Source organism: Quercus robur, chromosome 3, assembly GCF_932294415.1.
Source record: "Quercus robur chromosome 3, dhQueRobu3.1, whole genome shotgun sequence".
Lineage (NCBI taxonomy): Eukaryota > Viridiplantae > Streptophyta > Magnoliopsida > Fagales > Fagaceae > Quercus > Quercus robur.
In genome coordinates this window covers 3289502-3311384 of record NC_065536.1, presented here as the reverse complement: position 1 = coordinate 3311384, position 21883 = coordinate 3289502, and the positions used below count along the sequence as shown (strand labels likewise).

The following is a 21883-nucleotide window of genomic DNA, read 5'->3' as shown; positions in this document are numbered from 1 at the left end:
GCTTCCACAATATTCAGTGTCTAAGAGCGTTTGGATGTCAATGATTGGAAGAATATAGTAATACAGTTGATATTATGGTGATGGTTAAACACTTGTTTTTGGGAATGACACTATTTACTGTAATTATTAAAATTATATAGTAATATTTCTTAATGAAGAAAGAAAATTGTTAGATGCAAAATATGGAGTATAAATGGATTGTACCATTTACATTATTGGCATTTATATTAGCGCTAGTGAATTGTGACAAACCTTCGTTTGATGGAAAAAACCTTCCTTATGGTTTCCGACGTCCATATGTTCGGAATTCCTGTCCTAGCTGCAACACAAAGAAAAGTCGATGCTGTATATTGATGAAGGAAGGCGAACGAATATGCTGCAACGGGAATGTTAGTTAGAACATCCAGAATACCCAGTTTGGCCGTATGAGTCCGTATGACCGTGCTAGGAAAACTTATATATAAGCCGTCGTCTTGGTCAAAAGAGCTTGGGACAGAAACTGCAGATAAATTTTGATGAGAGAAATATGTGTTTTTATCACCAATTGAATAAAAAGACTGCTTTGTCATCCAAGAATGTTATTTGTTCAAGGATCACAGCTCTGAAAACTTTTTTTCACTCTTCAATGGTTGATTTATAAGTTTTCTGGGTCTCATTGGAGATAGAGATAGATAGAGATTGGAGTGAGAGAGAAGGACGGAGTAGTTGAAGGTTTCACTGTGTGTTTTTTTAGGTTTTTCAGAAACTTGGAGTCGACCGTGTGTTTTTTTAGGTTTTTTAGAAATTTGGAGTCGGCTTGAAGGTTTGTATTATTGGGTTTTATCACTTTATGTATTATCAGGTTTTAGAGAAAATTATAAATTAGAATTTTTTTTTTAAATGATGCTGATGTGGAAAATTGTGGTGCCAGCAGAGGTTTTGGTTTTATGTATATATATATATATATAGATTATGATAATATGCTATTTTTTTTTACTATATAGCCTAATTGTAGATTTAATAACATCATTATGATTACTGAAACTAATATATATTACAAAAAAGGTAACCCCCCATGGTGTGCGTAGAGCCTTGCAAAATTTTTTTTCCCAAATTTACATAATGTTCCTCTTACAATTCAAATGCAAACACTTTGTTACAAACAATTACAAATGTTATTATGAGAAAGTCGATATTTTAGATGAGAATTCGAAAATTATGCAATAATAACTATTCATTTATTTATTGTTTCTCAAATAAATTAATTATATATTATATAAGTTTATGATCAAAATTGTGCAAGGCATAGACTTCAACTGATTTCCATTAAAGTTAGACTATCAAGTACTAACACAAAAACACCCACACCAATTTTTACACTAATATCATCAATCCGACAAATTCATTCCAGCATCAACACCCTAACTATGCGGCTTAATTAAGATAGCAGGATTTATGGACCAAGGTTTAGGTCATGGTCAATGGAGTTGTAGGAGATTGAGAAGAAAGGGCTCGAGAACAATTGCACAAAAGCTCTCTCATTGACCATTTTTCATTTTAATTTTTTCCCCTTAAAGAAAGAATTAATATTTTTTTCCACTATAAAAATGAAGTGTGGCAACTGTAATCATGGATTTATAATTTTTTTTCCCGATGGAATCATGGAATCATGATTTTGTGGGGTGGTAGTTTTTTATTTGTGAATGTTTGAACAAATGCTACTAATTCGAATAGTCATCTCTTAGAAGTTGTGATTGAGATAATTGGGAATTGACTTGCCGATCAGAAAAAAAACTAAGGATATGTCATATGTGGAATGCCTAAATTTAAGGAATATGGATGAGAAGTTGTAGTAATGGTTTTATAGTAGGAGTGTTTTTTTTCTTCTTCTTCAATTTCAAAATAAAGAAAATTAGATTTGAGAAGGAAAATAATAATAATAATAATAAACGTGAGAATAGGGATCAAGGAAAATGAAAAAAAAAAGGAAAAAGAAAGAAATAAAAAACCGGTAAATCTTGTTGATAAAGTAAAAAAAGAAAAAAAAAAAAAAAAGAGGTGAAATATGTTGACATTTTTTTTTAGTAAAAAATAGAATTGTTTTAAAGACGTGGGTTAGCGGGAAAGTGGTCATCTTTTGTAGGCAAAGTTCTAAGTGGAGTTAGAAATGTATTTTTACCATGTTGTCTTCAAGTTTTGTCATGCTTAAACTTTGGATGTAGGAGTATTTTCGAAACACATAAAAGGAAAGAGGATTTTATGGAGAATTTTTTGATGTTATTAACCCTATTCCTAAAACATTTGTAAGAGAAATAATTGGTTATTGAAATGAATATTTTTGACCTTCATAAAAGTCCAATTCAAATAGGAGAATCTTGTTATATATATAGGTTAGGTTCAAGTTACACTTGGTGTAATTTTAAGCAATATTACACCACTTAATATTTTTTAATTAGATGCGAATTTTGAAAAATTCACCATTAGATTACATTATCTTCGTATATTCTTTGTGCTTGCCAAAATTCAAGGTGATCAAAGATTAATAGTCATATCATCAATCAATTGTTTAAATTCAAGTTTTTGTAGTTTAAAATAATACATAAAAGATGATTTTATGAATCAAATGGTAACATCCAATTGACATGAAAATTGGCATGAATGTTAAGAACATATAAAACATATGATTCAATGGTGAGATTTTCAAAATATGAATTTTATAACAAGTTATTGGATGGTGTAACATTGCTTAAAGTTATATGAAATCAATGAAGGATCAAAAACCAAAAACAATGTCTATACATATCTATACTATATATAATAATGGAAGTTTTGAAATAAACTTTCTTTCTTCTCTTAAAGTTCCTTAGAAATGTTTTTGGCCACTTAAGAAACCTTCATTGTCAAACTCTCATGTATCTAAGTCAGTGATCCTAAACCCCACAAGAACCAAATTCTACATTTAGCATTATCAAAATCAGATAAAAAGTAAACCCCCAATCATATTTTGAGATTTTCTATTTCCTCGTGACCAAACTTCTGAGGTAGATTTTTTATTGTCTATTGGACTGTAAGATCAAATTATTATGTGCTGCACATAATAAGAAAAAGTTTGCTAAACATAATATTTTTCAGAGTCAAACAGAAATTGAGAAAGGTCCCACAACAAAAAAGAACCATTGAGTCAAAAAATATGAAAGCATTAATTGGAGTATAATTACAACGTATATTCTAGCTATTATTGTTTCAAAACTATAAGAGGCAAATACATTAAACCTTGGTTTTCTTTTCTTCTTTTTATTTTACATAGAGTTAAACAAATGTCAAATGTAAGAAAACTAAAATGTCAAAGATAAACAAATTAAATGGGTAAAACAAAAATATAAAATAAAAATTGTACAACATGAATATGAAGTAAGAAGTTGCTGTAGAGATTTCTCATTTTTAAAAACCCTTCTCATAACCGACAAACCAATCCTAGCCACCCATAACCCCAAAGTGATCATATTGTCCACAACCCACAAAAAAAGCATATCATCCACAAACTTTAAAAATCCAATGGAAAAACCAAAGTTGGGGGAAAAGAAAAAATAAGATGGGAAAGAACACACCTTAAATGGACTTTCCAAATTTGATGCCACTTTTGCAACTTTTGCGGAGGTAAAAAGAGCAATTGAAAATTTATAGTGTTAAAAATAACATAGTTAATCACATGAGTGGCAATTGAAGGATTTGAACTTCAAAAGAGCAAAACGGTTTTGAAGGGGAAAATGAAGAGTTGAGAATTGGAAGAAGGCTAAATTAATGGTGAGTTGGATTTAATGAGTTAAAGAATGTGGAAGGTTGTTCATAGTGAGTTGGATTTAATAAGTTAGAAAATGTGTAAAGTGGCAATATTTATTTATATATTAATATTGTTTAAAAAATGAAGGAAAAAAAAGAAAGATGATATGACCGATGATGTGGTTCAGCTGAAGCGTAGCAACAATAAATGCTATGCATTAATTTTTAGATATATATAGATATATACATATAAAAAGACATTATATTTCTATAGTTTTACTACTAGATCCACAAATTAATATATATATATATATATATATATCTATATTATTCACACATATAAATAGGCATTATCCTTAAACAAGTATTATATATATATAGACCTCTCCTCTGGTTAAAAGGCTCGAGAGATAGTGGGTATGGGTGAGAGGGCACATTTACGAAGATGGAGAGATCTAGGGATGTTTGTGTGGTTGTAGCGGCGTTGATGTTATGCTCAATGATGGTGAGCACTGCTTCTCGCATGTCAATGCCTGAGGCTGAGAATAGCAACGAGGAACTCAGAGGAAGTCTGCTTGCCAATGGGCTTGGCTTGACTCCTCAAATGGGGTAATATATAACTACTACTGCATTGCTAATAAGCTCTATCATTCTTCTTCTTCTTTTTATTTTTATTTTTTTAAGTCTTTCTTATTTATTTATGGACGACCAGTTTGTGCTGTTTGGATCAGATCATCATAAGCACTGTTTGTTTGGTGTGGTGTATGTATATACAAACCCAATAGTGCTCATTAGATCAGGGTCCTCCTCATCTGGAATCTGGATTGCAGTGATTATTATCAAAGTAATAAGTAATTAATGATTGCATTTTGCAATATTGTGTCGTATACCCATGTTATACATGTGTCATGGCAGCCATTTCATGACATAATTTTTTCAAAACTTACTCGTATCACCTTGTTGTATTCATATATGTCCGTGTCCGTGCTTCCTAAGTGGTAGTCACTAGCACCCTCGTAATTTTTGAGGTGTTTTCTACTTATGTAGGTGGAATAGTTGGAATCACTTCAACTGCAAAGTGGATGAGAAAGTCATCAAAGAAACTGGTAGGTTTACTACTCAAATGCAATATTCTCTTTCAAACGTTAACCAAGTTCTATCTTTTTTCAAAATAAAATAAAAAAGAAAAAAATTATCCTTATATATATATATATATATATATATATCAAAAAGTGCTGTCAAAATTCACATAGAAAAATGGTAAACTGCATCTGTTGAGGTGGGAGAGAGATCGACTTAAAAGAGTTCTTTGTTTTCTTGGTTTGACAGCTGATGCTCTAGTCTCCACTGGTCTTGCCAAGCTTGGATATATCTACGTTAATATAGGTATGTGGCAATAGATTTACGTAGTTTCTCTTTTTATCATAAATCTTATTTTTCTTTTAGCAAAGTGGGCACAAGAAACTGAGCCAGAACTTCTATTTCTTACTTTCCCAGATGATTGCTGGGCTGAAATGCAACGTGATGCCAAGGTTTGGTTTCTCTTACAATTTTTGCTAAGTTGGTTTCTCTTACAATTTTAGTGTTTTTGAACTTGTAGTTGCACAAAACATTTTATTTTACTTTTTCAGGGTAATCTATTGCCTAAGAATTCAACATTTCCATCTGGCATTAAAGCCCTTGCAGATTACGTTCACAGCAAGGGCCTTAAGTTAGGAATCTACTCAGATGCAGGGTAACATGACTGTACTACACCCTAACACAACTTTATGCTACATTATTTATTGTTCAATATCGATATTCCCTTGTTACTGAAACAACTAGGAAAACAAATGCTTTCACCTCCACTTTGCAGGCAATTTACTTGTAGCAAAACCATGCCTGGTTCACTTGGTCACGAGGAGCAAGATGCCAAAACTTTTGCTTCATGGGTAGGAAATCTAGTTTTTATTTTCTTTATGGGTTTTACTTTGTCCATTTTTGCTATTGACACTACTTGCAAATACCAAATCATGCAATAATGAAATTTGTATGCAGGGTATTGATTATTTGAAGTATGATAACTGTTACAATGATGGAACAAAGCCAACCGTTAGGTAATATAGTCATCTTGGCATTAACCTCACAAGTAAATGGGGAAATATGGATCTTTTTATTTTGTTTAGCAATGTATGTTCAAACTTTGAGGTATGAGAGTATAATGATTCATTTTTTTTCTTCTGTTAGATACCCTGTAATGACTAGGGCACTAACAAAAGCAGGTCGTCGAATCTTTTTCTCACTTTGTGAATGGTAATCCTATATCTCTAACTTTAAAATCTATGTGGTGAAAGTCACTCCATTAATGATTATTTTGTTTGATTTGTATTTCTTTCCCTTAATAGGGGTGACTTGCACCCTGCTCTATGGGGTTTTAAGGTTGGAAATAGCTGGAGAACTACTAATGACATTTCTGATAATTGGAACAGGTAGATTAATTTCATGTTTCTGTTAATTTTATAATTGATTATACAAATTCTGAGCCCAAAATCATTTCTTTTGGTCTGTTCTCCCACAGTATGCTCTCTATAATAGACTTGAATGAAGTATATGCTGATCTTGCAAGGCCCGGTGGTTGGAATGGTTAGTATTCTCCTACAATAGTTTAAGTCACACTAACATAATTTAAAAAAAAAAAAAAGGCTTTTAGTCCACTTTTTTCTATGAAATCTATTTCATATTATCTGCTTGACTTTGTTCAGATCCTGACATGCTTGAGGTGGGAAATGGAGGGATGAAAAATAATGAATATATAGCCCACTTTAGTTTATGGGCTATTTCCAAGGTATTTCAGGCAGTACTATCTGGAACTAGATGCTCATGATTTGAATGAATCATATTTTTTGTGTTTTGGCTATCTGTTTGCTTAAACGGAAAATGGTATTGTAGGCTCCCCTTCTCCTTGGTTGCGATGTGAGGAACCTGTCAAAAGAGACATTTAATATCATTTCCAATCAAGAGGTTATTGCAGTTAATCAAGGTAAGTACATCAATTTTGTAACTGATGGTGTAATTTTCCTCCCATCATGTGAACTACTCTGTAGTAATGGTTATGAAAATTGACTTGATCATCATCTATAACAGATTCACTTGGCATACAAGCTAAAAAGGTTAGGATGGAGGGTAATAGTGAGGTAATAAAGTTTGCCTAAAATATCTTATGATGCGTAGTTTGTACTTTTGTCTCACTTCATATGAGCAAAACATGACTTTTTATATATTGCAATAGATTTGGGCAGGGCCTCTTTCAGGCAACAGGGTAGCTCTAGTTCTGCTCAACAGAGCCACTGTACCTCATTCAATTACAGGCATTTGGGACGATATTGGAATCCCTGAAAACAGTGTCATCGAAGCAAGAGATGTTTGGGAGGTAATTTTGATTAGGTTTTCATTTCTCATGCCTCTTATGGTCATGAGGCATTTCAGACTTTCAGTTTTGCATTTGTATTTGTGAGATACCTTCAAATATATATGTGCATATGTGTTTCTTGCAGCACAAGACATTGGAGACAAGATTTGTTGGAAACTTGACAGCCAACGTGGAGCCTCACAGTTGCAAAATGTTTGTGTTGAAGCCAATTGCTTGAGTTTTACTGAGAAATGCACACTTGGCATTGCTCTCTTCTGTATATTCTTCCTGTTAAGTCTTATTCATTCCTGATGTAGTGTGAGTGAGTATTGAGATTTACAACTCTCTTTTCCACGGTTTCACGTAATTAAAATTTATTGGAATAAAGAAGGAAAAATTGGAAGAAGCAAAAGTTTCCTCTTTGTTCAAATGAGCAATGATTAGTAGTGTAGTACTACTACTATATAATCTTTATCCCCCCACAAGGCTGTTCTTTCTTCTGTCTTGGCATTACCTTTTTGTAATAGAAGGAACAAAACATTATTAATAATTTATGTTAAGAACAATTATTATTTGGTTAAGTAAATACATTATTAATTAAATTGAAAAAAGGATTCACCTGCAATGCAATGTAAATGCTATAATACTGGTTTACAAACTAGATTGCCTTGTTTGAGTGGTGCACTTTGACAAGATGATATTGTTAATGTATCACCATAGTTGATGTATCACAATAGTTATTTTGTAATTATAAGTAGCTGCAAGTTTTAAAGAAAAATCATGTGGCTTTATTTAATCGACAATTTACTATTAATAATTCATGAATTGCATAAGAAAACCATGTAGCTTTATTTATTGGACAATTTACAATTTACAATTCATGAATTACCTATTTATATCTTGTACTGAGTTTTGTTTCACAATTTAAGATGTTATTATAAATTGTACACTTGTATTGACATCATGCTTGTGCTTTAAAACTCATCAAGATTTTTTGGTTTGCTAGTTAAGGCGAGTGGACCTTTATGCCATTTTGAAACATGGAGAAAATTTATGTACAATTCTTTAAGTGTCTGTTTGGTTGGGAAGATGGAAAAGTGGGATAATAGAAAATGGAGGGGATGAAAAAGTGGGAGGATAGAAAAGATTTTAGTTTCCCTCATTTGTGTTTGGTTGTAAGGGTGGAAAAGTGGAAAGATGAAATTTTTTTTTGTTTGGTTGAAAATAAAGTTTGTATAAATTTACCATCATGTCTCTATTAAATAAAACAAAAAGTAACACATTATATTTTTTAAAAATTATGTATAGATAGACACTTCAGTTAAAAAAAAAAAAAGCATAAGAAAAAGAAATTAACCCAAAACTGTTTTCTAAAAAAAAAAAAAAAAAAAGAGAACATAAACAAAAGCCAACCAAAATTAATGAGAAAATAAACATATGAGGATTAAAAAAAAAAAAAAAAAAAAGAGAAGAAGAAAGCTACACGACCAAAAAAAATCAAAGAAAAAAAGGAGAAGAAAAAAGCCAACATGTCCAGACAAAAGCAAGCAAGCAAGCAAAAAAAAAAAAAAAAAAACAAACACACACACACACATTGGAGAGAGGTGAATTCCAAGGGTATTTTTGGAAGCTCATTTAATGAGCTTTTCTCTTCATTTTAAAAAGAAAACTTTTTGGTGGACTTGGAGAGAAAACACATGGATTTTACCATTTATTTTCTTTCCTTCTCACCCAACCAAACATACTTTAAAAAGGTCTTCCTTCCTATTTTTCTTCCAAAGTTTTCAATCCACCATATTTCACCTCCAAACAAGCACACCCTAAGTGTGTTTTAGGCTACCCAATTAAATTCACCAATGTGACTACATTGATCAATGAGCTACGTAGTTGAATTTATTTATCCTTGGGACAGACATTTGATCAACGTTGATAAGGCCCAACTTAAACTAAAGTGGACAGCCGAACCTTGCCAAGCCCAATTCTAAAATTTTGAAGAACTGCATTTTGCATGTGCTAAGCTGAGAGGTGAGAAAAATCACACACACTGACTCGCAATTACAAAACCAAATACCAAATGGACAAAAGAGAAATTTGGTTGTTAAAAATAGTAAAAGTGGAGGGCGAATTCTAATAATTTAGGCCTTATTAGATGTTTAATTGTTAAGCACATTGCAAGTAATGAAGTCAGCAAGCTGGCCATTCTAGAGCAAATGATTCCATTTTACGACCATTTAAAAAAAAAAAAAAACCTTATAAAGATATCCCCCAAGAACAAAATGGGTAAGAGGAAGAACCAATTGTGACAAGTATAACCATAGTAATTTAACATATAAGGACCCATGAGGAACCCAAGTGGGGATTCATATATACTCCCTTATGTAAGATTTGTAAGTTAAACTATGGCCTAACTTCAATCCCACCCAAGAAGTTAGAGACAACAATAATAATATTAAACCAAACCAGTGATGCATAGTTGCTTACTAAATTTGAGCACAATGCTTATTTTACACCAAGACTCTAACCATTAAACTAAAAATTTGGATAGTGTTTTATTAAGCTTCATGTAATGGTGTTTAATCATCCCCAAAATTGAGATAATATTATGTGAAAATATATTCTCAGTGACAACAAAAAATTATTAGACAAAACCAATGTTTCATTATTGCTTTCGAGAATATGAGAACAATGCCTACTTCACACCAAGACCCTAACCACTGACTAAAAATTCGGATAGTGTTTTATTAAGCTTCACATAATCATATTTAATCATCTTCAAAATTGAGATTATATTATGTGAAGATATATTTTTAGTGATAAAAATAATATTAAAGGAAACTAATGTTTACAAATTAGTTCACACTCTGATTCTCGAAAATAAAAAAATTAAAAAAATTAAATAAAAAGGTTGACACTACTCTATGATCCATTGATCTCTTCTTTGGACCTATCATAACACAAAGAAAAGGCAAGGGTGTGAAAACATATATACCTTTCTCTCATCTTTTTTTACTTTATTGATCTTTGAATCTGCCTTCACCATGTTTATGAATATGATGTTGAGATTACCCACTTGCCGGATCTTTCCTTACTTGCTTTAAGAACTCCTTCACACGACCTCTATAATTCTTGGAGTGTCATTAGAGATGCTACTAGAGTCTCTTATGAGATTCTCATGCTTCGAAATTTAGGATATGTTTGATGATGTCCCTAGAGAAAGAAGACTTGCTTTGAAAAGCTCTCAGAAATTGTATGTTTGTTACGTATAGATTGAGTATTTTAATTTTAATTTTTTTTAAAAGTGCATTCACTTAGTGGGGGGGAAAAGATCAAGTAGGTTGATGACTTTGAGTATTGGTTGATGGAAGTTTTGTTTTTGGACTAAAATTGAAAGATACTTCTTTGGAAATTTTGTGCTCTTTTTTGGGTCTTATTGTGAGAAAAAGACTTTTTTTTTTTTTTTTTAATACATGATAGAAATTCTACTCTAGCCTAATCTAAGTGTATATGCATGTAAAACTCCCTCCTGGAAATTTGGTACAGTGGTCAATTTACAAATATAAATACTTGTGGGGTGTGGAGGGTAAGGGCCGAGATTCAAATCTCAAGGAGGGAGCTTCAACGTTAATATGGTTGATTAGGCTACAACCTTAATACGGTACATGTGGGCGCTTTCACATATGCATTTGATAATAATAATAATAATAATAATAATAATAATAATATATATATATATATCTTTTTACTTTTTAAATTTATTTTGACCAATTAGTTACACACTTACAATTAAAAATCTCTTTTTGTTTTAATAGTACTTGAAGCAAATGAGCACTTCAACAAGATTCATCCTAATGCACTCCGCATATATTCTCTTTCCAAATTACAGTAAAGGTTTAACATATATATATATATATATATATATATATATGAGAGAGAGAGAGAGAGAGAGCAAGCAATACTAAGATTAACATATACCTTTCGAAAAGGGAAAAAATGTATTATCTCATGATTCTTATCGATCTCATCTGTTTACAATTCATTAACAATTATCCAACTATCATTGACATCTGCAATCTCTTCTTTTTTTTCTTTTTTTCTTTTTAATTATATATATATATATATATATATATTTATATATATATAAAAAGAAGGTTAACATCATCTAGCTTAATTAGATTCTTTTTTCTTTTTCTTTTTCTGAGTAAATCAAAGGAATATGATATTAGCATCTAGCATATAATCACGACTCTTACAATTTGGTCAAATTAATATCATCAAAAATATATATTTATTTATTTATATTTGACATATCACTTCTTTTTCTCTTCTTCCATTAATGTCTATATTTTAGAACTCAAGCTTACATTAACAGGTAGACAAATACAGTGGATCTATAACATGACCCTTTTTACAATTATCTTTAGCTTTTCAATGTTTTCATCTATACCCATGACCTACCACTTGACTAACTCTTGAAAAATTTGTAATCCCACTGGTCCTCTAATCCAAAGTAAAGAAAGATTACACCGTCCAATTCAAGCTTTTGATTGTTCTCAAAAAAAAAAAAAAATAAATAAAAAAAAATAAATAAATAAAAAAAAATAAAAAATCAAGCTTAGCTACAATTTCAGAGGCATATGGACCTTTGTCTTTGAACAACTATTTAGAGGACCATATGTCATTATGTATTGGCCCTTTGGTGGACTACCAAAGGCATTGAATCTATCTACGAGTATTTATTTAGTCATATAAAAGTAGATACAGTTTTTAATGAGAATTTATATATAGAAAAAATTATTGTTTATTAGAAAAAAATAAAATAAACCAAACACTTTAATGTGACGTTAAGGTAACGTTCATCACACCACCGCAAATATTTAGCGTGATGGTCACTTCATAAGTATAAGTACTTGTGGAGTGTGGGGAGTGAGGGGCAAGGGCTGATGTTCAAGTTTCTATGAGAGAGCTTCATACATACATACACTTAAATTAGATTAGAGTAGAATTTCTATTTTGTATTAAAAAAAAAAAAAAAAAGGTAATATACATCACATAAAGGGCATATTACGGCAAACCAAACACTCTCTAAGAATTCAACAGTTTAAGAAATATAGTCAATTTTATTATTGGGTGTAATTTCTTAATTGATGTGACAAATAAAATATACATTAAAATGTTATTTTAAAAAGTGTATTATTAGTTTTGTTAAAATTTTAATAACAAAAATATTTAAGGATTAAATAGACTTGATTTTAAAATTTGGGTGACTAAATTGACATAATTATTAGTTAGGATACTAAATTAAATTTTACAAAATAATTTGAGGAACAAATTAGTACTTTAACCTATATTTTACATTTTTTTTTTTTTGATAAGATATTTTACAATGTTTTAATAATATGGCCAGTTGTGATAGAATGAATATGAATAGTAAGAATTGCACCTAGTGCAAGCAACCTCTTTTTCTCTCAATTTTTTTTTTCGCTGAATAAATACTTTATTTACTGCAAAACAAAGAGATACAATCCAAATTGGGCCTGTGGCCATCTCGATCCAAAGCTTGAATAATCAAAGGCGACAAATTAGAGATGGGTACTGGCCCATTCCAGTTCAAAAGGGCAACCCATCTAGCTAAAAGATGAGCTGCTTCATTACCTTCTTTAAAAACAAAAGAAAAATTTACATTATCAAAATCTTTAACAAAATACAAAATGTCCTCCACCACAGGCTTAATACTCTAATGAGGCGTTGACTCTTGATTTCTCAAGGGCTCAATAACATTCCATGCATCTCCTTTAATCACAACATTCTTAAAACCTACATCTGCTGCTCTTTGAATGGCCAACAAGGCTGCATTTGCCTCACCAAATAAAGGGCTACCTGGGCTCAGCTGCTCTACCCAAGCAGCTACAAGTTTACCTTCCTGGTCTCTTCCTACTACTGCCACAAATGTTTTTCCTTCTCTTATTGCAGCATCAAAATTCAATTTTATCCAACTTGGTGGAGGTAGGATCCATATCTTGTCCTTGGAGGAATTTTTACTTTGAATCTTCCAAGCTTGCTTGTGTTCCTCAAAGTATTTATTCACTTGCCTTGCAAGTTCAACCGGAGTTATTTTGATTCCTTCCACTTGAGCTTTGTTTCTACTCATCTAGACTTGGTCACACATGATTGTAGCAAATAATTGGAACTCTTTTGTAGCTTCATTGTCTAGGCCCAATCTACTATGGATATAGAATCCAAGGTGTTCATCCTCAAAGGCCATGGGGCTAGGAGCCAAACTTGAGCTGCCCAGTCACATTGCAAAAATAAATGCTCCAAAGTTTCTAGAGCCTTGCTGCATAAGTGGCACTCATTTGATGGGAGGGTAAACCTTCTATTTAGAATAAAAGTTGAAGGGAGATTTCCCAAGCCAATTTCCACAACAGGTTTTTGAGCCCAGCATGTATTTTCATCTTCCATAACTCCTTCCAATCCTTGCTTTGCATCACGGGGTGAGAGGTTGAAGTGGGAGTTCTAATAGCATTGTAAGCCGATTTCACTAAAAATTCACTTAAGGGATTCAAGTACCAAAAAACTTGATCATTGATAGATTGTTGAGAGAGGTGAATGCTAAGGATTTTATTGACTGTAGTTGGCTCAAAAAGATCTAAAAGTAAACCTCTATCCCATTGTCTTGAGTCCTGATCAATCAAGTTAGCCACTAAATGTTCTTCACAGGTAGCTCCACTTCTAACTTGAGGGATTAGATTAGGCTCATTTGGAATCCATGGGTCTTCCCATATCCAAGTGTTCAATCCATTGCCTATCCTGTGGCATAATCCTTTTTTTATCACTTCTCTACCACCAAATATACTTTGACAAGACCATGATGCTGCTTTTGGCACAGATATTCTCATAAACTTTTTGCTTCTCACATATTTCTTTTTGAACACTTTGACCCACATCTTATCAACATTGCTTGCAATCTCCCAAGCCATTTTAGCCACCAAGGCTTTGTTCATGTCTTCTGTTTTCTTAATACCTAGCCCACCAACACTTTTTGGGGTACATATCAAATCCCAGCTCTTGAGGCAGCAACCCCTTTTGTTTTTCTCTTTAGAACCCCACCAGAAATTTCTATTCATGGTGTCCAATTTATTACAAACTTGTTTTGGTAGGAGTAGAGATGAAGCTTGATAGGATGGAATAGAGGAAGCCATAGAAGAAATTAGAGTAGTTCTACTTGCTTGAGATAGAGTTTTCATCTTCCAACCCTGCAACCTTTGCCTCACTTTTTCAATAATCTCCTCAGTAGTAGCTTTCTTGTCTCTACTTGAAGCCATAGGAATGCCCAAATATTTTTCTTTTCTATTGGACCTTTGAATTCCAATAGAGTTTGCCAATTGAGATCTTACTCCTTGGTTCACATTTTTGTTGAAAATTATCACTGATTTCAAGAAATTCACCTTTTGGCCAGACCAATCAGAGAAAGTGTTTAAACATGCTTTGATACTCCCCATGTTCTCCTCATTGGATTGAGCAAAGATGAACAAATCATCTACAAATTGAAGGTGGGTGATTGGCATCAAGTCAGGGGCTAATTCTATGAGTCTAGCAAGAACTTCAGCTGCAAGGATAAATAGAAAGGGACAGAGAGGATCACCTTGTCTCAACCCTCTCTTGGGCTTGAAGAAGCTATAAGGGCTGCCATTAATTAAGATTGAAAATGAGGTTGTAGTTACACATTGCATCACCCACTAGATCCAAATATTTGGAAAACCAAAACCATGGAGGACTTTCTCTAGGAAGCACCACTCCAACCGATCGTAAGCTTACTCTATATCTATTTTTAAACCCATCTAACCTTTTTTCCCTCTTTTCTTCTTCATGTCATGGATAATTTCTTGAGCCAAAAAGGTGTTCTCTTGAATTTTCCTCCCTGGAATGAAAGCTGTTTACCATGGAGAAATTAGCTTAGAGAGAAATTGCTTTAATCTGTTGGCTAACAGCTTGGAAATGATCTTATATATAACATTACATAAACTTATTGGTCTAAATTGGGAAACCATTGCAGCATTATTCCCTTTAGGGATGAGGGCAATGAAGGAATGATTTATTTCTCTCAACATATACCCCTTTGAAAAAAGGTGGTAATAGCTTCAATGACTTCACCTCCTATTATATTCCAATAAAACTTGAAGAAATGGGCAGATATTCCATCAGGACCTGGAGCCTTATTTGATTCCATGTTGAATACAACACCTTTAATCTCCTCTGATGTAGGAATTTTTGATAGCATCTTTATATCCTCTTCAGACAAGCTTGGGCTTATCAAGTTTCCCATGTTATTTGGGATTGAGGGATTAGACATGTCAAAAAGATTGGTGAAAAAACTTTCAAATACATGAGCCTTGCTGGTCACATCATGCCAGCGTGACCACATATCGTTCTCGAAATTGGTAACATCAAATATGTTCCGCAACTTATTATATATGTTACTATTCATCATGCTGTCCTAATCCGAGAAAAGAAGGGGCCAAGGAAATTCATCACGCTGTCCTAACCGTCATTGTTATCCATGTTAAGTTTATATACAATCTTGTCAAATCATGACTAACTTTCCTTCTTTTCTTTGTCTAACAATTCCACATTAGTTAAAATGGAGGAGCTCCTAAGTACCTATAATAGTATTACTCTAAAAAAAGTACCTATAATAGTAATACTGTTTTACTATACTGTGAATTTTCTATCTATGATGATTCCTCCTCCTCTGAACTTTCTAATTTGCTAAGCTTTGAGAGAATGATGCTTCTGATATATATGCACTCTTATAGGCTTATGGCTAAATAATATCTTAGAGCATCTCCAGCAGTCTCTCCAAATTTTTGCCTGTTTGGAGAATGAACAGTGACATTTAGCTTTTAGCTACCCATTTTTTCAAATACACTTTCCAACAGACTCTCTATCACATTCTCTATCTTATTTAAATATTATATCTTCATTCATTCTTTATTCTTTTTTTATCATCATTTATTCTTTCTATATTCATTACCAATAATTATATTTTTCAATGAAAAGTATTATATTCACAATATTTTTTGCAATACTTTCACAAGAATCACATCAAAATTTTATGTGAAAAGTTGTTACTAGTTCTAATTTGAATTCACCACTGAAATTATATTTTTACTCACTAATATTAGCTAATTACTTAAAATTTATTATGAAAATATTGCGATAGAATTTCTAAGTGGTTATGTCTTATTCTTTTCCTTCCTTTCATCCACACGTTCCCTTTTATTTATTTATTTTTTTTTCTCTTGGTTTTTCCTCCACCACACACGTATCCCACTATCTCCACCTACCCTTCTTTTTCTTTTTCTTTTTCTAGATCATTCCGGATCACTTGTGTGGTAGCCTCCAGAAGAAGAGCATATCTCCACTTCTCCCTCTCTGTTTCTTTTTCTTTCTTTCTCTTTGTCTTACACAAACACACAAATTTCTCTCCCTTTATCTCACACAAACAAATTCTCTCTCATACACACATAGATCACCGGCAGAGAAGTGGAGATTGGCATTCTACACAGATCGGCGTTCTACATTTTTTTTATTTTTTTTGGTTTGATTAGTTTTATTTTATTGCTCAGATTTCATTAGGCTTATGAGAAATATTGTTTTTGTGTTTCAAATCTTTCGATTGGGTTTTGTGTTTTTGTTTTGATTGTGGTATGTTACCGTTGAGATAGAGAAGCACGAGAGAGTGAAGAACGAAAGAGAAAAGGAATGAGAGAAAAAGAATTATTTTTTAATTCAACCGGTATTAGTTTAATGAGAAATAATCTTTGCAAAAGCTACAGTGATTGCTACAGTACTCTCCAGTCTTGGAGAGCTACTGTAGCAAATCTAAAATTTTTTTTTGGAGATAGAGAGACTATTGGAGGGCTGTTTTTGTGTGAACAGTGGCTTTTCTCTCCAAAATTTGGAGATGGCCAGCCCTGTTGGAGATGCTCTTAATGCATTATCCTTTAAAAAAACAAGTGATACTGTTTTATTCTATTATCAATACGATATCTGTCGGCTATAATCTATTTTAATCATTACAAAAAAAAGTCATATTAATTTGTTAATATACACACCCCACACATTGAATTTGACGCCCTCTCTGTAAAAGAGCAATTGACAAGTACGGTATATTTTATAATTTATTTTTACTTTTTTTATCTGAATATATTTGATAATCTTTTTTCAATATGGTTGGTGGCAAGTGGCAGGTGGATTTGAAAGGAATATGAGTTCAGTTTCCATGACAAAGGGCGAATCTATGAACCCAGGTCCTAATGCATGGTATTCTCAGGGTAAAAGTTAGGTCGATCGGCTTTTGAATCCCAAAAAAAAAAAAATAATAATAATAATAAAACAAGAAATATACTAATATTCAAATGGAACAATAAATCTATATTTCAATCCAATCACCTATTAAAATGAAAATTAGTGCTAAATTGAATCCCAAAAATTATTTATGGCTGATTTTATTGCAATCTCCCTCTTAATATACAAAATCAAAGAGCTTGTTAAAAAATCATCTTATCCCATCAAAAAAAAAAAAAAAAAAAATCATCTTACATTTTACTGTGAAGCTTAGGGTCTATTTGGTCATCAATTTCAAACTCACATTTTCACATTTTAAATAACATTACACACATTTTCACACTTTTTCATCTACATGTATTTCAAAAAACTACAAACAACTTTTCTCAAACTACTCTACCAAATACCTCCTTAGTCTTGACAATATTCTTAGTTGCAAAAGTCAAATATTTGCTGATTCTCCCATCATCTATAAATCAAATAAAAACCATATTTATTATCTTGTTATATACATCCATTGTTCTTCTAGCTATAGACTAATTAACCAAGTTTTTCAAGTCAATTAGTCAAAGTGAAATATTTTGTTGCAATCTCCCTCCTGAAGCTAAACATTCCAAACTCTAGTTTCACTCTAATGATCATAGGATTTAGCTTGACTAAGAACTTTATTTTCATATCTCACTAATGGTTTTGAAAAAATCCCACAACAAAAATCGGCAAAATAAAAAATTTGGGAGCTGTCGGGCAGACAGCTGATCAATACTTTGACAAAAGATTTTCTATTTTTTACTTCTTTCTTTTTTCAAATTTTGTTCCAAACTTTTTGTATTTTTAAGAGATAAATCTATCTTATCAAAAAAAGAGAGAGAGATAAATCTATGGTTTTTTACTTTTTATTATGATAAACTCTTATTTTTGGTAGGTTGATTAGCCTTTCCAAACCCCAAAGTAATGAAAAAAAATTAATTTCTAAATTCTACATTTATCTTGTAAAGTTATCCTATACCTTGCACATAACCGCAATTGCCTTCCATTTTAATCCATAACTTCCTAATCTTTTTAAGGTCCAATTAAAATCATATACATTGATTCTTTTTTCTTTTTTTCTTTTTTATGATGAAGTCTTCAGAAATTTGTTTATACGTTATATACATTGATTCATTTTTTTGGTTTGAATAGAGAATATCCAAACTTTATTGACTTAATTCCCTGACACTAATCACTTTAATTAGGCTACAACCTTAATACAGTACATGTATGTGGGGGCTTTCACACATTTGCTGTGTTTATGCGTTTGATTTATAATAATTAAAAAAAAGGACATTTTTCTTTTTACTTTTTAAATTTATTTTGACCAATTAGTTACACACTTACAATTAAAAATAATTTTTTTTAAAAATCCCTTTTTGTTTTAATGGTACTTTAAGCATATAAGCACTTCAACAAGACTCATCCTAATGCACTCCACATATATGCTCTTCCCAAACTACAGTAAAGGTTTAAAATTATGTGTGACAATTGAGCACCAAGATTAACATGTACTTTTCAAAAAGGAAAAACATATATTATCTAATGATTCTCGTCTCATTTGTTGACTTCATTGGTTATTGAATCTGCCTTCCCCATTATGATGTTGATTAATTTCAATGTTATCCTATATTCAAATGGTAACAAACTAATAATCATCCAACTATCATTGAATTCTGCAATCTCTTTTGCTTTTTGAAAAATAAAAGGTTAACATCATTTAGCTAGCTTACAATCTTTTTTTTTTTTTTTTCGAAGGAACATGATATTAGCATCTAGCATACAATCATGACTTTCCCACGTATGGTTATTCATTACCATATAAGGAGGACGAAGGAAATTGTACATGATTGAGATATAAGTTCTTTTTCTCTTCCATTAATGCCAATATTTTAGAACTCAAACTTAACATTGACAGGTAGACAAATACTGTAGATCATAACATGACCCTTTTTACAATTAGCTGAAAGGATATATAAGCTATGATGGTAAAGGAATATAAATCCATAATTATCTTTAGCTTTTCAATGTTTTCATCTATCAACAACCATGACTTACCACTTACGTAACTCACGAAAATTTGTATGAACTAGCATCTCAAAATTAAATTGGTTCCAGTCTTCTTTCTTGGGCTGGCTCCGCGGACTTTCCATCCTTATCCCATATTTGGCCTACATTACTCCACCGAGACACAAATTAATTGGTCCCCATGGAAATTGGCATCATCTTAAAAGCTACTTTCTATAAAACAAAATCAAAGTCTAGGATCATGTGCAAGAGTTTGAGGGCGTAGAAGAATTGATCCATTAGCCCAACAAACCGTACGCTTTTTTAGTTCATTCATCTCTAGCATCTCCAGCAGAATTTCCAAATTTTTGTACTATTGGAGAATGAACAATGACTTTTACCTTTTAGCTACTCATTTTTTCAAATACACTTCCAACATATTCTCTATCCCATTCTCTATCTCATTTAAATATTATTTCTTCATTCATTATTTATTCTTTTTTTTCACAACTACACATCTTCCAACATTTTTTTATTCAACACCTAATTATTATAATAGGAAAAAAGTATTTGAAGAGTGAACAGTAGCTCATCAGACTGTTCATGAACGAAGTGCATCACTACTACTTCAACACCATATGCTTGTGTTAAACATTAACATTGATACACTATGTTGAATATACTAGTATAGATGCGGTAGCAAAAACATAAAGTATAGAACACAGTAACACATGAGAATTACATAGTTCAGCCTAGCGGCCTACATCTACGGAGGAAACCCTAAAGGGCTACATCAATAATATATTAGAGTGTAGTAAAAATCTTGTGTTACAATGAATTATAACATGTGTATATATAGTTGACTAAACCCTAGACTAATAGATTTCTAGTACAAGTAGGAGACTTGGCTTGCACATAAAGTAGAATTAGGCTTGGGCCTATGCTAATGGGCTAATATATCTTTAACACCCCCTCTCAAACTCAAGATGGAAGCTTGATGAAATCTTGAGATTTGATAAGGTTGAGAAGATCCCTTGAATGAAGTTTGGTTCTGTGACTGTAGTTTGAGGAAGGCAATGGTCTTGCAGTGTTGATGCAACTTCTAATGGTGGCTTGACTATACCGGAGAGTTTTGACGGCAGCAGTAGGAAGCCAAAGAAGATGAACGCAGGGAAAAAAAAAACACCGAGCAAGACAAAGATTGGTCTTAAATATATCGTAAGGACAAAAAACCATGACCACAGGAAGGTGGCTCTGATACCATGTTAAATATTAGTATTGATACACCATGTTGAATATGCTAGTATAGATGCGGAAGTAAAAACATAAAGTATAGAACATAGTAACGCATGAGAGTTACGTGGTTCAGCCTAACGGCCTATATCCACAGAGGAAACCCTAAATGGCTACATCAATAATATATTAAAGTGTAGTAAAAATCCTGTGTTACAATGAATTATAACATGTGTATATATAGTAGACTAAACCCTAGACTAATAGATTTCTAGTACAAGTAGGAGACTTGGCTTGCACACAAAGTAAAATTAGACTTGGGTCTATGCTAATGGACTAATATATCTTTAACAACTTGTAATCAAAATCAGATCATGATTGTTGATCATATTGGTCAAGAAGCAGCTTCTGTCCTGTCAATCAATGCCAATTATTGAGTATGTGCTGTAAAGGCCTTTCTAAGAAATCAATGGACGGATCACAAGATCTTCAGCATATGCTAATGATGAAATTGGTGCATGTGGTGCAACTGGGAATGATATAATTATGATGCGTTTTCTTCCATGGCAACGTAAATGACTCCAAGTTTTTAACTTTCAGTTTTGGAATCATTCATGTTACTGGGAAAAATCAACATAAACATCAATTTCTGTTCCTTTTTCTTTTACCTGACAAACTTGGCGGTAATCAACATTGTATTTCTTAATAGGTTTGCTTCAAGATATGTGTCTATAATCTTCATCATAATCAACACTTATGTATACCTATCAATTATGATGTTTTTGTTTTACTTTTGGAACCAAATATGATGTTCTTAGCCTTCCATAAAGTCATAAAATTGTCAAACCTATAAAAATCACCCACGACCCATGATTCATCAAACTTCAACCCAAAGAGAACGGAATGGGTCTTAGTTACTATCACAAACCTATTTATGCTCATTATATTTAGTAGCTTCATCATGTATTGTATTGGTTTGCGCCTAATTATCAACTTAAAAGCCAATTAATGTTTCTAAAAAAGATACTTTTTTTCTATAAAATTATATAAAAAAACTGTCTAGTTTATTTCATATAATTAGAATTGGGGCAGAACATATCAACAACAGCTACAAGTTACAGC

General features: G+C 32.1%; 3 protein-coding genes across 3 annotated transcripts in view; 2 read left to right on the top strand and 1 right to left on the bottom strand.

Moving 5' to 3' along the window:
• The window catches only part of LOC126716719 (putative pentatricopeptide repeat-containing protein At1g12700, mitochondrial), a 56645-nt gene that overhangs the window by 20891 nt on the left and 13871 nt on the right, over positions 1-21883 (top strand). The gene's annotated exons all lie outside the window — the stretch shown is intronic.
• On the top strand, positions 4205-7385 carry LOC126716723 (alpha-galactosidase 1-like). Its single transcript, XM_050417672.1, has 15 exons — positions 4205-4368; positions 4807-4865; positions 5089-5145; positions 5257-5291; positions 5391-5494; positions 5615-5690; positions 5797-5855; positions 5986-6051; positions 6144-6227; positions 6317-6381; positions 6501-6583; positions 6688-6778; positions 6883-6932; positions 7028-7168; positions 7293-7385. Exons 1-15 carry the CDS (start codon positions 4205-4207, stop codon positions 7383-7385), a joined length of 1227 nt encoding a protein of 408 aa, XP_050273629.1.
• On the bottom strand, positions 12882-15569 carry LOC126716542 (uncharacterized). Its single transcript, XM_050417352.1, has 5 exons — positions 15260-15569; positions 14991-15077; positions 13774-14753; positions 13427-13660; positions 12882-13295 (listed from the first exon to the last, which is right to left on the bottom strand). The coding sequence occupies exons 1-5, from the start codon at positions 15567-15569 to the stop codon at positions 12882-12884; spliced, it is 2025 nt and encodes a 674-aa protein (XP_050273309.1).

Excerpts from the sequence above, each read along its gene's own strand:
- LOC126716542 (XM_050417352.1), bottom strand. The coding sequence starts at position 15,569 with ATGTGGTCACGCTGGCATGATGTGACCAGCAAGGCTCATGTATTTGAA. Across the intron at positions 13,661-13,773 it reads ATCTTTTTGAGCCAACTACA|AACTCCCACTTCAACCTCTC; the intron begins GTCAATAAAATC and ends CAATGCTATTAG. Across the intron at positions 13,296-13,426 it reads AATGTGACTGGGCAGCTCAA|ATGAGTAGAAACAAAGCTCA; the intron begins GTTTGGCTCCTA and ends GACCAAGTCTAG.
- LOC126716723 (XM_050417672.1), top strand. The coding sequence starts at position 4,205 with ATGGAGAGATCTAGGGATGTTTGTGTGGTTGTAGCGGCGTTGATGTTA. Across the intron at positions 5,495-5,614 it reads GGAATCTACTCAGATGCAGG|GCAATTTACTTGTAGCAAAA; the intron begins GTAACATGACTG and ends TCCACTTTGCAG. Across the intron at positions 6,779-6,882 it reads GGTTATTGCAGTTAATCAAG|ATTCACTTGGCATACAAGCT; the intron begins GTAAGTACATCA and ends CATCTATAACAG.